Source organism: Lupinus angustifolius, chromosome LG01 (assembly GCF_001865875.1).
Source record: "Lupinus angustifolius cultivar Tanjil chromosome LG01, LupAngTanjil_v1.0, whole genome shotgun sequence".
Lineage (NCBI taxonomy): Eukaryota > Viridiplantae > Streptophyta > Magnoliopsida > Fabales > Fabaceae > Lupinus > Lupinus angustifolius.
Genome location: NC_032009.1, coordinates 27,441,003 through 27,454,638, shown reverse-complemented (window position 1 = coordinate 27,454,638; position 13,636 = coordinate 27,441,003). Strand labels below are relative to the sequence as shown.

At 36.1% G+C, this 13,636-nt stretch overlaps 1 protein-coding gene across 1 annotated transcript; it reads right to left on the bottom strand.

The window, feature by feature from the left end:
• On the bottom strand, window positions 9,434–11,351 carry LOC109359317 (fasciclin-like arabinogalactan protein 21). Its single transcript, XM_019603938.1, has one exon. It carries the CDS (start codon window positions 10,993–10,995, stop codon window positions 9,667–9,669), a length of 1,329 nt encoding a protein of 442 aa, XP_019459483.1. The 5' UTR covers window positions 10,996–11,351; the 3' UTR covers window positions 9,434–9,666.

The window sequence follows — 13,636 nt, the reverse complement described above, 5'->3', positions numbered from 1 at the left end:
CACTCAAGTGGGAGCGTGGAGATTCAGAATACCCAACTTGCCCAAGAAGGATTCAAATTGTGGTTTTCGCAAAGCTTTGGTGAAGATATCTGCGAGTTAAGCAGTAGTAGAGACATAGATTGGAAGAATGTAGTGGTGGAGGATTTCATTATGTACAAAATGACAATCGACTTCTATATGCTTGGTGTGTTCATAAAATACTGGATTTTTAGCGATGCGCAAGGCCGCTTGACTATCACAGTTAAGAATCATAGGTTCGGTATGAGTGATGTCAAGATTGGAAAGAATCCATTTTAACCATTTGAGCTTGCATGTAGTTACCATGGACTGATACTCAGCTTCAGTCGATGATCGAGAAATGATATATTGTTTCATTGTTTTCCAAGAGATAAGGGATTGGCCAAATTGAATCAACCAACTAGTAATAGAGTGGCGTGTAAGAGGATAACTAGCCAGTTGGAGTCGCACCATCCATTAAGCTAGAGATCACAGTTGCGAGAAAGCAATATGCCTTGACTAGGATTTCCCTTGAGAAACCGAACCACTCCGAGGGCAGCTTCCCAGTGCTCAATCGAGTATCCAATCGAGTATTAGCCGAAAATACTCGGGCATGGTTTAATCGAGAATATTTTTCTGAAAATGTCACATCACTTTCATGTACGAGGCTTGCTTGTTAAACAAACAAAAGTACATATCATCTTACACAAAATCCCTTAAATCACACATCTACCTCCTGCACAATCAACTTTTTGAAAGAAACCTTTGGTCTTTACCCACTTCAAAATCTGATTTCTTTTCTTTAAAAGAGTTAACCCTAGCTTAGGAGAAACCCTTGGCATTTTCAAACTCTTTCTTCACTTTGAATTTTTTAAAGAACTCTCAAGGTAGTTCTTCATGGTTCTTCATTTTGATTTCTTCATCTCTTAAGATCTAACCATTAGATATTTATGAAATTTTAGTATGATGTTTATATGTATGCTATGAACATTTTCCACTTGGACTTTTCCACTTGTTTTTGGCTTGAAAAACCATAGCCTTAGACAACTTTAGAGTAGTATATTTTTAATGTTGAAGTTTGATTTTGCTTCAAAGTGGGTGATTTTGTTATCAAATGAACCTTTAAAGGGTTATTTGATAAGTTGAAGGATCAAAACTTTCCTTAGCATTAGGTCTAAATCATGGCCTATATGTGTTTAGGAAAAAATTAGTTTCTAACTTTGAAATCCAAAATATTTATGGATGAGTTTTGTGAAAAATTGTTGTTTTAAAATATTATGTGTTAAAAGTTTGATTAGTAAATGATATTCTTTAACTTCCATGTTCAGGTAATGATTTGGGATAAAATATGGCTTATAAAATTCTTGACGTTATAAACTTAAAGTGTTATGAAGCAATGGATGGTTGATTTGTTATAGGATTAACATTAATAACGTAAGCTTACTTTAAAGTGGTAAGATCAACTTGGGAGGTATTGATTTAAAAAGTGTGGACTTGGATTAAGAAACTTACCTTAAAATGGTGAAGTATGGCTTAAAAAGTCTCCATGAAAATATAAATCTATGAAGTAATAAAAGTGTAAACTTTATTAAAAACTTACCTTGGAAAAACGTTGGAAATCGGGAACAAGGCTTTCGAGAATAAAGGATGGTTCAAAAATATGAATCTTGGACCGGATGGATAAAAGTCGTTGAGTTCATAAATGGATTAAAGTGTTAAACAATGTTTTTACTTTAGGGTTATCGAGTAAAATTGATTCACAAATCACTAAATTGTTTTTGTGTGTTTAGTGTTGAAGCTTCCGTAGTTGGACGATCAACCCACTCTCTCGTAAAGGAAATCAAGCACGCGACAACCTAAAGTGAGGGAGAATACATCATGACATAGTGGTATCCGAATATGACACTCGGATCTCCTAAACTATCTCAAAAGTTTGGAGTTATATTTGTGTATTTAGAAAACCCCTACTTAATCAAATATTTGTGTGCATGGATTTTCTACAGATACTTTATTAAGTTGTATGCTTAAAATAGCTTAAAATATCAAGGATTGTGGTAGTTATCCATGAAGAAATACCACTTGAGAAACTAAAATGCATACGGATCGAAAACAGTGGATAGTTTCGATCTGGTAGCCCAAAAGGGCGAGGAAAATGGTCCTGGTAACTGGACCACCTCGCTTGGGCAAGCCAGCCTCGCCTGGGCAAGGGAGAAGCAGAAGAGAGGCCCCATTTTGGCACTTGGGCGAGGGCCAGACAGCCTGTTTTGGCGCACGGGTGATCGTACCTCCCCCGGGCGAGGACCATACAGGTATTTTGACCAAATTTTGATAGATTTGTCGCTTGAGCAACAGTCCCTCGCTTGGGCGAGAATCAAGAAGAGAATTGAGTATGTTTTGATGAGTTCATCGCTTGAGCGACAGTCTCTCGCTTGAGCGAGAGACATACAATATTTTTTATTGTTTCTGATTGTTTGATTGCTTAGTCAATAGCCCTAGCTTGGGTGTGAAGTGTATTTACACTTGGGAAAGACCGTGACTTAGATGATTGAGTCTGGTGCCCAAAATCGACAAACTTATACAATTACCTTTGTTCTTGCGCCTATTTAGGGCAAGGTTTCCGACTGTTATTTCGTGATTAGGGCAATGCCCAAAAAGGATTACATGATACCATGCAGCGAGGTCATCTGACCGTAAGAGGCTTGGTCATGTGATCGCCCAGGATGTTCAACGATGGTTCGAAGTGGTAAGGATGTTATTCCTCTATTATGTGATGACGTAAGATCGGGTCTGACATAAAACATTCCTTTGAGATATGTCTTAGGTTGGGCCGATCATATAAAATAATGATTAAAAGATTTAATCGGCTAACCTCGGTTAGTGTGCATACTCATTATGGATAATGAAGTAGTGGAGAGGAAATTTACGGGAGACGAACGAGCCCCGAGATGTTGAGAGGAACGGCGATGGTGGTGATTCGTTATTAAAGTCTTGAGGGTGATTCTAGATTAGACGAGTCCCTTGTATTCCTGGATGAGGTATTTTGTTGGATCAGAAAGTTCTCACAGTGCACACTAGACGATATCTAACAACCCCTCTTTGCAATCAGGATCGACGAGAGGGATGCCCAGAAAGTGTTTGATACGACACCATCCTGAAATGGATAGTGCTTTGGAACAAATCGATCATATATCCTTGCGAGGAATAGTTTGGTGCGTTCAAATCAGCTTGTTTTATGGGACCTATACTCTTGTTCATTTCTGAATAGTTTATTAGGAGGATATTGGTGTAATTATGGATGAAATAAACATAGCATTCATACATAGAGCTTGTGGATAGTAATCATCATAGTTTGAGTAATAACGTCATTCATCATTTGCATTTATGTATGTGATATATATATATATTGGGTATATTATGCATGTCTGTCTGGATGTAATATTTTGTGTAATTTCACGCTGTCAATGAGTAATATTCGTTAGATGTCTTACTCCCTCTTCTTTCCATTTGTCTTCTATTCGCGTTTTGATCAGATGGATCGTTCGGTCAGGATTCGAAGTTACTGCTTTTCGATGTCCCAGGAGAGGGCATGGAGGATTGAGGGAAACCGTTATACCTATACGGGCCATTGTGTCTTAGAGATAAAGATGGTATATGATAGATCTTCCATGCGTTTTCCCTACCATCACGAGTAGCTGGAGGCTTCCTTTACCCTGCCACCTCGAATGTTGCCACTTGTTGTGCCATCGACTCAGTTTGTGACCCCTCAGGGACTAGATGCTACAGGGCCTTCCAGGATGCGACAAACTTGAAATGACGCGATCAGTTCCCAAGTATGGAGGAGAGCAGCCTGACGGATGATGTTAGACCTCCAGGCGGATGCAAGGGTGGTGACTCTGTCACATCATTCGGCCTATGAGCCAGAGGAGGAGATGGCGGCGGAGGAAGAGGAGCTAGCAGCTGATGAGGATAACTTCGTGGAGTTGATCAACATCGAGGCTCCATTGAGGTTGTCAACCTCTCCTCTGACTCTGAGATGGAGGAGGACCCAAGTGAGTGTTCCAGCTCACCCGCAGACGCTGGGGCTAGCCACTAGGAGCTATTTCCATTTCTATTTTGCTTTTTGATTAGGGTACCTATGTAGGGTATTTATTTTGTGAGTAGTTTTATTTGGACGACGATTTGGATTCCGCATTGTATTTCGTACCAACATTTTCTAATATTTTAATGAAGTATATTTTGAAGTTATATTGAGTTATTTTTTGTTACCATTAGGTAATGGTTTTTGATTTTCCGCATTGTATGTTACTTAAAGTGATGTTCTGAAAATGAAACGAATATAAGGAAATAAATTTTATATGGTTTCATTATTCAAAAATTTTTTTACGCATTTTTGAGCAAGATTTTCGGAATAATTTTCGGGGCGTTACAAACTTCAGAATTAATGTCGAGCGTATACTTACATCGATAGAGAAAAATGCATGTAGGATTGCGAGCCACCTCAATACCTAAAAAATATTTCAATGTGCCAAAATCTTTCATGTGGAAGCATTCGTTGAGATAGGTTTTAAACTATTTGATGGATGAGGAATCATTACTGGCAATGATTAGATCGTCGACATAAGCAAGAACAACAAGTTGAACCCTTTTTTGATGCAAGGTGAAAAGAGAATAATCAAGACATGATTGCTTATATCCATAAGATACAAGTGCATGCGACAATTTAGTGAACCAGCAACGTGAAGCTTACTTTAAGCCGTACAACGATTTTCGAAGTTTACACACCATGTTTTTGTTGGAAACGGAAAAATCATGAGGCAAGCGAATGAACACTTCATCATGTTGATCACCATGTAGAAATGCATTGTGTACGTCCATTTGATGAAGCTCCTAGGATTTGGATGCTGCCACTACAAGAAAATTTCGCACTATTACCATTTTCACGACATGAGCAAATGTTTCAGTATAATTGATGTATTTCTCTTGATAATTTTTCAGCACAATTAAATGTATTTTAAATCCCTCGATGGTGCCATCAGAATTGTACTTGATGTGATACACCAGCTTGCATCCGAGAGCTTTCTTCCCTAGAGGCAATGGTTGCATGCTCCATGCATCGTTACGTTCCAGTGCATCAATTTCAGCTTGCATGGCCTGTCTCCATTGTGCATTCTTTACTACCTCATGAAAGTATTGGGGCATTTTTTCTATCGTGATTGATGCAAGAAAGTGTCTGTGTGGTAAATAAAATTTGTCGCAGTTTACATAGTGAGCAATAGGATAGAGAGCACCTGATGTATGTGATGGAGATAATGAACTAGGGAAATGACTCAACTTCTACATTGAGTTTGTTTCATACCCTTGAAGTCTTATTGATGGTTGTTTTACACGATGCACGCATCCAAGTAATGGATTTTCATCAAGATTACTAGGCATTGTGGTGTGTGGAATCACAAAACTGACATATGAAATATCACCCATGGGACTATTCGCGGGTGAATGTTCAGAGTCTTGATTTTCGGAAGCTTTACCTGTGGTTGCTGCAGTATTTATACCCCCCTGTCAAGAGCAAGGTCAGTTGGTGTTTACATGTCATTAAGGTCAGTGTCCATCATATCATCAATAGGCAAAGAATGAGAGGTTTCTTTCCTATTTTCAGAACACTTATATGGAAATTGGTTTTCAAAGAACTACACATCTCGTGAATCAAAGAATTCATGAGTCTCTAGATCATAAACTCTTAAATCTCGTTGCCCGTAAAGGTATCCCACAAAGGCACATCTACGACTTCAACTTGCAAATTTGTCATCATTGATGTGTTGGTTGCGAGTGAAGCATGGAGAACCAAACACATGTAAGTAATTTTAGGAGGTTCTTGTCCAAATAACACTTCATATAGTGTTTTACCTTTTAAAATTGTGCTTTGTGTGTGATTAATCAAATAGCTTGCTGTCAACACACTCTCCCAAAAAACTAATAGGCAAATTACCTTGGAACCGTAAAGCTCGTGCAACATTGAGAATATGGTGATGTTTGTGTTCGACCCTCCCATTTTGTTGAGGTGTCACTGTACATGAAGTTTGAAACACTATCCCATGATCTAGAAAATAATTTCTCATACAAATGAATTATGTTCTGTTATCACTTCTCACAGTTTTAGCTTGTATGTTATATTGATTTTCTACTATAGAAAATAAATTTGTGAGCACTTTGGTGACTTGTTTCTTATCAGTTAGCAAATAGATCCATACCGCACGTGAGCAATCGTCAATAATAACAAGAAAATATAAAGCCCCACAAGACGAACGAGTTCTATATAGACCCCGTAAATCACAATGTATCCAGTTAATTATATAGACCTCGTAAATCACAATGGAAATGTTTCTCTCGTTTGCCTTACTCTTTGGCATATGTCATATACTTTATTCATGAAATTTCTAAGTTCACTTCTACTATCATTGGAAATTAGTTGAGTAGTTTTCCAAGACGGATGTCCTAACCTGTTGTGTCATACTTGTAGCTCATTTATTCCTTCAACTTTGCATGTATTCTTCCTTTGGGCTTCTCGAAAAAGATAGAGTCAATTCCTTCATTCACTTGAACCAATCAACATTTTCGAGGTATGGTCCTCTATAGCATACAAACTACCAGTAAAGTGAACATTACAATTTGAGTCATATGACAATTGTGATATAGAAATTAAGTTACGTTTGAACTGAAGTACATAAAGTACATGTTCAGGATTTAAATTATCAGAAAGTTTTATTGTTACTTCCTTAGTAGAGTTGGCAGTGTGTCCATTTGAAAGTCTAACATGACATCTAGACTCGTCTCTCACGTTGTACAGATGTTGCAAATCCTCTATCATGTGATTTGATGTCCCATTATTATGCTTTTTCTTCTGAGTATATTCGATTCTTGAATATATCACATAACCTTCACCTTTAGTTATCATGTGTGCCATATTCATTTTCTGAAAAAAGTTTTTTTTGGTTAGCTCTGATATCATGTAAAGAAATGGATTCATACGTTTTATTCCTCAATACTACATTGTTTACATACACAAAAATTGTTCTTAAATTTTAAACAAATGTGTTTACATATCACCTTCAGATTTGATTTTAGGATAATAACAAACTAACTAATATAAACAAATATGTTTATATATCACTTTCAAATTTGATTTTAGAATAATAACAACCTCATCAATCTAAATAAATATGTTTACAAGAATTTAATTTGTTATTACCGCATTAAAGACTGATAGTGGGATGCACCAAGAAGACCACCAAAAGCCTTTGTAGCCCTAGTGGTACACATAAGTCATGGATGATCATAAGACTAATGTTTCGGGCGAAACCAATTCTCAAGGTATGATGGCCAGTTTGTACAGGGCTTGAGTACATTTTCATCACAACATGCAGATCCACGATAATTACTAATTCCAACTTCATGTTCCTAAGTTATATAGAACAATCCAAATTGAGGCCATCAGACTTGACGTTATATCCACCTCCCTCTAGTATATTATTAGCAGTCCCTCCTAAGTGTGACATGCATCTTTTAGTTTGTTTTGGAGTCGCTTTTGGAGGGGTGTGCTAAATCCACTATGTACTATACCATTGAGCGACTCTCCTAAATGTCAGATCTTTCTCAGCCACCAACTCAAATCCATTGTCATATGCAAGATAAGGCCAAAAATTGGATTTACTAAGATAGCAAGAAAACCCCTTTCTATTTAGTAAATCAACAAGCAAGGGATTGAGTTACGTGAAAGCCTCTATTATTTATAAAGGACTAACACACATTTAATACATGACCTGTTGCAAGTATTACTAACATGTAGTTATTCACATGTCTGTATATTCATTGTCATCCTAATTAAGATACATATACTTTGACCTTTTGGTAACATTTTTATTAATTTCTTAAAGTTAAGAAGTATTACTTTTCTAATTTTTTGGATGACTAAATTGACTAATTTTTCTTTCTATGTGACATGCCATTGGAAAAAATATCAAGCATAAATTGATGAGAACAGTTGCCTAGAATCAATTTATAAAGTGAGCAACTAAAGGATGATTTGAATAGAAGTTGAATGTGAAAATGTTGGACAAGAATCATCTATCTCAAAAAGATTATCTCCCATGTCCTTAACCAATAGTATTTCCTAAAATAATATAAAATATTAATTTATATTTTTTATAAAAAAAAAGTCCAATGAACTAACACATTTTGATTGGCTTAGTACACCATTAGGAACATGAGATCTTCATCAAAAAAAAAAATGAAGTGGATATGGAAATGGTAGTGCATCCATTTTGTTGGGGATTTATGAGTCATAAATGATGGATTTGCATACGAATACATGGAAAATAACCTTCAATCTATCTAAGTTTATTTAACTATTCAGTCAATTCATATTCAAGCATAATTGATGTCTTTCAATATATCCATTATTTGGAATTATAACACTTAAAAAAAAAGTATACTTTCAAATAACCACTATTTCAATAAAATAATTTTTAGGATCACTTTTTATAAAAAAAACACTTAAAAATAAATTTATAAAAAACTGTTTTTTAAGAAACACTTTTTTAAACAATAATTTTTGAACTTTCAAAAAATTCATTTTTTTTGCAACATTTTATAAGCATGTGACATTTAATATATATGTAAAAAATTTAGCATATATTTATATATGTTATTTATTAAAGAACAAAATTTTAAAATTAACTATATCCACATATTTTACTATTGATCTCACCATTATCCAAGCAAGTGCTACTAGTAAGGATGACAATTTAACATAAATCCATGAGTATCCGCTCAAATTTAATAGGGAAAATCCTTCTAGAATGAATATGTTTGGGTTTAAGCTTTCCCTAATTCTAAATGTTGGGTTCGATTTTAAAATAAGTGATATATGACCACGAACTAGAGTCAAACTCACTTTATATAATAATTGTCAAATTATAAAATTATCCTATAAATAAATAGCATATGTATAAGACTAAATGGTAAATATTGTTTATATAAATAATAAGGAATAATTTTCAAATGGATTTGATATGAGTTCAGATTATCCGAAACTTGACATGGGCAAACATGATAGTCCTTTTTTAGCTTTGATGAGTTTGGGTTGTCATTCCCACTCTTCCATGTTGTCATCCCTAACTACTAAGAATATCGGTGAGGATGAAAACTTAATTTCATAAAAATCAAAGTAAGAATTTGAATGTAAACACATACATGAAAATGAGAGATGATATAATGAATGAAATTGAAAAATAAATAACATTCTTATTGAATGCTTTTTATGAATTTATTACATTCAAATGGATGTATTTTTTAATATTGATTAAATATAAGAGATGATTCGTTATTAAAATAATTATTAACATTAATATATGAATTTGATTTACTTCCATTTATTTTGGATAATTTTTCCACTAGTTCACTATGCACAGTAAAAGCACCTCAAAGAGTACTGACTACACTTCAACTTGAATTCACAAAGTAAGAACAAGTAAACAACAACTAATTGATAAGTGATAACAGTATTGTTAGTGAGAATTTTACAAATGGCACAAAGTAAACAAACTAGTTTCATGATTTAACCTGAGAAGCAAACAAGTACCACAAACATACATGCTATGCATCTTGATTCACTTATTGGCCGTGGTGATCTTCAATATCCACCATAGCCATAGCAATAGGCTTCACCTGAACCTGAGGCATAGCCATAGGAGACACACCACAATCACCATCTCCATCAGCAGCAGAAGAACACGTTCCTTCTTCCTGTGGCATTTTCTCTGTTCCTTCCGACGCTCCTCCACCGCCTAAGATGTTATCATACGCCGCAGCCACGGGATTGATATGCGGAAATGGCAAGTACACACTGTGCACCACGATTCTCACGTTTCGGATGACGTCAGAAGACTTGATCCTCACATAGTTGATCCTCATCGGAGCAAGTATCGTTCCTCCACCGGAGGTCGTGATCATAAGCGGTTGTCCTCGTTCCAGCGTCGGAAGAGGAGTTCCGACCGGTAGCTTCTCCAGATCGGCGATCAACAAGTAACGGTTTGGCACGATGTGGAATCTCACGTTGTCGATGTAAGAGTGCGAACCGGAGAAGATCGAAAGATCATCGACGGCGAAGATCGTCATGTTGCTGAGAGTAACAAGGTGTGCGTATTTAACCTTCATTGCAAGTGCGAGGATGCTGAAACCATTGTTACGGAGTCTGAGCATAGCGTCTCGGAGCATGACGCGGATGGAAGAAGCATTAGCGGCGTTGACGTCGGGAGTGTGGAGAGGCTGACCGGAACGGTGTTCTGGATAGGATGGGAAAGAGAGTGACGGCATTCTTTCAACGTCGCAAGAAAATGGAGATAACTGCGAGATGAAACCATGAATTCCGTGAACGATGATCAAGCCGTTGTTGAAGAGATCCGGTTGTGTGATCTCCACGCCTCCGATGAAGACTTTTGCAGCGGTGGTGGAGTTAGTGTTTGGATGAACTGGATGTGAGGTGACGGTGATGCAACGTCCTGGACTCAAGGTCTCGATCTTGGTTCCGAATGAGAGTCGCCGGAGATAATCAATGGTGAAGAGACCTGGAACCATGTGCTCACGGAGGAGCTTAGGGATGGAGCATGAAAAGCAGGTGCGGATGGAGGCGTCGGAGGGAGCAAATATGGTAGAAGGACCGGTCCAGGCGGAGGTAACTCCGGTGGATGTGGAGTCAGAGAGCGACGGAGCCGCCATGGCAAGCTCGTTGAAACCGAGCTGAGAGAGGATCGGTGGGAGAAGTGCAGTTTGAGAGAAGAACGAGTGTTGTTGATGATCTGGCGGAGTTGGAGGTGGTGCAGAATGAGTTGAAGGAGTGAAGGATGATTCGAATCCTTCTGTGGCGGTGTTGATATTGGAGCTGCAGCAGAGAACGGCGGCGAAGAGAAGAATGAATCGGAGGAAGGAATTGAAGTTTTCCATGGTAGTTATGGAGAGAGAAGAGAGTGATTATTCAAGTTTGAGAGTAAATGAGAATGGAAAAATGAACTGAGAAATGAAGCGGAGGGATATTTATAAGGGACGCGCACAAGTGAAGTGAGGGAGGAGGGAGCGGTTATTATGAGAAGAAGGGTTTGTTATGGGTTAGAAAGTGTTTGAATCTTTTGAGCTTGATTCAGTTATTGTTTGGCGGCAATGTGAGATGCGGGAAGGAAGAGAAGGGTTCCTTCGTAATTTCTTCTTCGTCTGCTTCATCATTCCAATTCCACTCTATGCTTAAGATTTTTGTGGAGATGTGTAAGGTAAGGAAATGGATAGGTAAAATTGGAGTTGGGATCCTCCTAAGTACACTTAAAATAAGGGATATATAGTAATATGATGTACCATATTTATTCTTGAGATATAATGATATGATATTTTTATTCTTAGATATACGTTTCTTCTTTTTTGTCTAAGTCACTTCCTTTTTTCTTTGCGAGTTTCAAGAGTATTTCCATTCATAGATCTGAGATTCACATCTATGAATTGAAAGGTCTAAATGATCCACTCTGTAATCAGTTGTTAGAATCAATAGATCTTCAAATCGTTCATTTGAAAAAATAGAAACCCTTCTTATTGAATGACCATAATATTTCCAAAAGATGCTAACACGTAAAATAGTATGTTACAATCTTATTTTCTTTATATAATAGTTTTGTCATAAAAGTAAAAATAAGTATTATGTAAAGAGGATACTTCTTCAAAGAAATGTACTTAGTGTGCACTTTAATGAGGAAGTGAGATTTTATTCAATATTGGGCCCAAATTGTTATTAATGACGCCCAAAGTGTTCTAATGGTACACATTTTTTACTATTTTAAATTAAATAAACTAAAATATTTTTTTCTACACATAGTGGTTTAACTAGCTCAAGTCACCACACCAAGTGGGTAACTAAGAAAAATGGTTAAATGCCAGGACTGAGTAAGTATCTTTGGAAAATTTATGTGGATAGTATAGTCAAACTACGCTATAACACGTTTGATATATGTTTAAAAATATTTACGGAAGTAGTGTAATTTTTAGGGAACTTGTGGATGAAATCCACAAGTTTGGGGAAGTCGTGGACCAGGAATGCGACTTCCCTGTAATCTCGTGCATCAGAGGCACGAGACTCTCTCTCTCTCCCATATGGAAGTCATGCTTCACAAGCACGACCTTCACTTTTTAGAAGTCGTGGACATTAAACATGATTTTCATTGTAACTGACATATATCCATATGGTCTAGTGGTTCTTGTTTTATAGTCTAAATTAGAGGTCTATAGTTCAACACTGACTCATGATTTTCTTTTATAACTGACATATATTTTTTGTACAATAACTCTAATACATTATGGTTAGCTTATATTATATTCATTACCGAATTTTATACATTTTTATTTTATATTGTTTTAAACAATTAGGTAATGAATATAAAAAAAACTGATGGGTGTTGAACCATAGATCTCTAAGTTACTATGTAAACCAAAACCTACCAGGCTAGAAAGTTTTTTATTATTATTCTACAATGGAAATCGTATTTAATGTCCATGACTCCTAAAAAAGTGAAAGTTGTGCATGTGAAGCACGACTTCCATGGAGGAGAGAGAGAGTCTCGCACCTCTGATGCACGAGATCACAAGGAAGTCGCATTTTAGTCCACGACTTTCCTAAATTCGTGGATCTCATCCACGAGTTCCCTAAAAATTATGCTATTAAAATATGTCAGGGATATATGTCAGTATTCCTTTTAACATTTGACTCTCCAGTATTATGGTAGCTTTGACTTGCATTTTTACAACTATGCTAGCTTGATAAATGTTTTATGATGTGCATTTATGACAGGGAGAATCTCAACCCCATTCCACCGTCTAAGATTTAATTATTCCTCCCAATTATTATGCACTATTTTGTTTTCAATTCTATTACAGTTTTACTTGATCATTAAGACTCTATCATATTCACACAACTTTTCAATTAAATTTATATCAAATGCATTTATTCTAACTCAGTATTATAATAAGGTGAAAATAATCAAAAAGAAAATAAATTCAACCCATTTGCAAATTACAACTTAACTCCTCTTCTCCTATAACACCAGCTCTTAGCCTCTTCGTAATGTTTTCAAGCTGGACTAACGGATGACTTTAATGATTAATACACTAAGCATTTGTTGTTGAGTCAGATATCAATAAAGTCGTGAATTCTTCTCAAATAATAAAGAGAAAAATGATTTTTTTTCTTTGTAATTTAAGAGTAAAAGTGTAATCTCACTTTAATTAAAAAAAATATAAATATTCATATATGTTGGTTTTTGTTTACATTTTCATATAACTTCTCTCTCCATTAACAGAGAAGCTTTTACTCTACACACATGTATCACTCCTCAGTCCACACTTATAGGGATGACAACAGACACGGACGGACATATGTAGTGTTTTCCCGTACCCAAACCTGAAATATTTGGGTATCGTGTGCGTAGTGGGTATTTGCTGGTACCTAATGAGATTTTAATTTTAATTATATATTTATATAATTTGTAATATGTAAAAATAATTGTTACATGAATAATATGATATTTACATGATAAATTTATGATCATAG

Bases quoted from the DNA above. Each gene is read 5' to 3' on its own strand.
- LOC109359317 (XM_019603938.1), bottom strand. From the start codon at position 10,995: ATGGAAAACTTCAATTCCTTCCTCCGATTCATTCTTCTCTTCGCCGCC.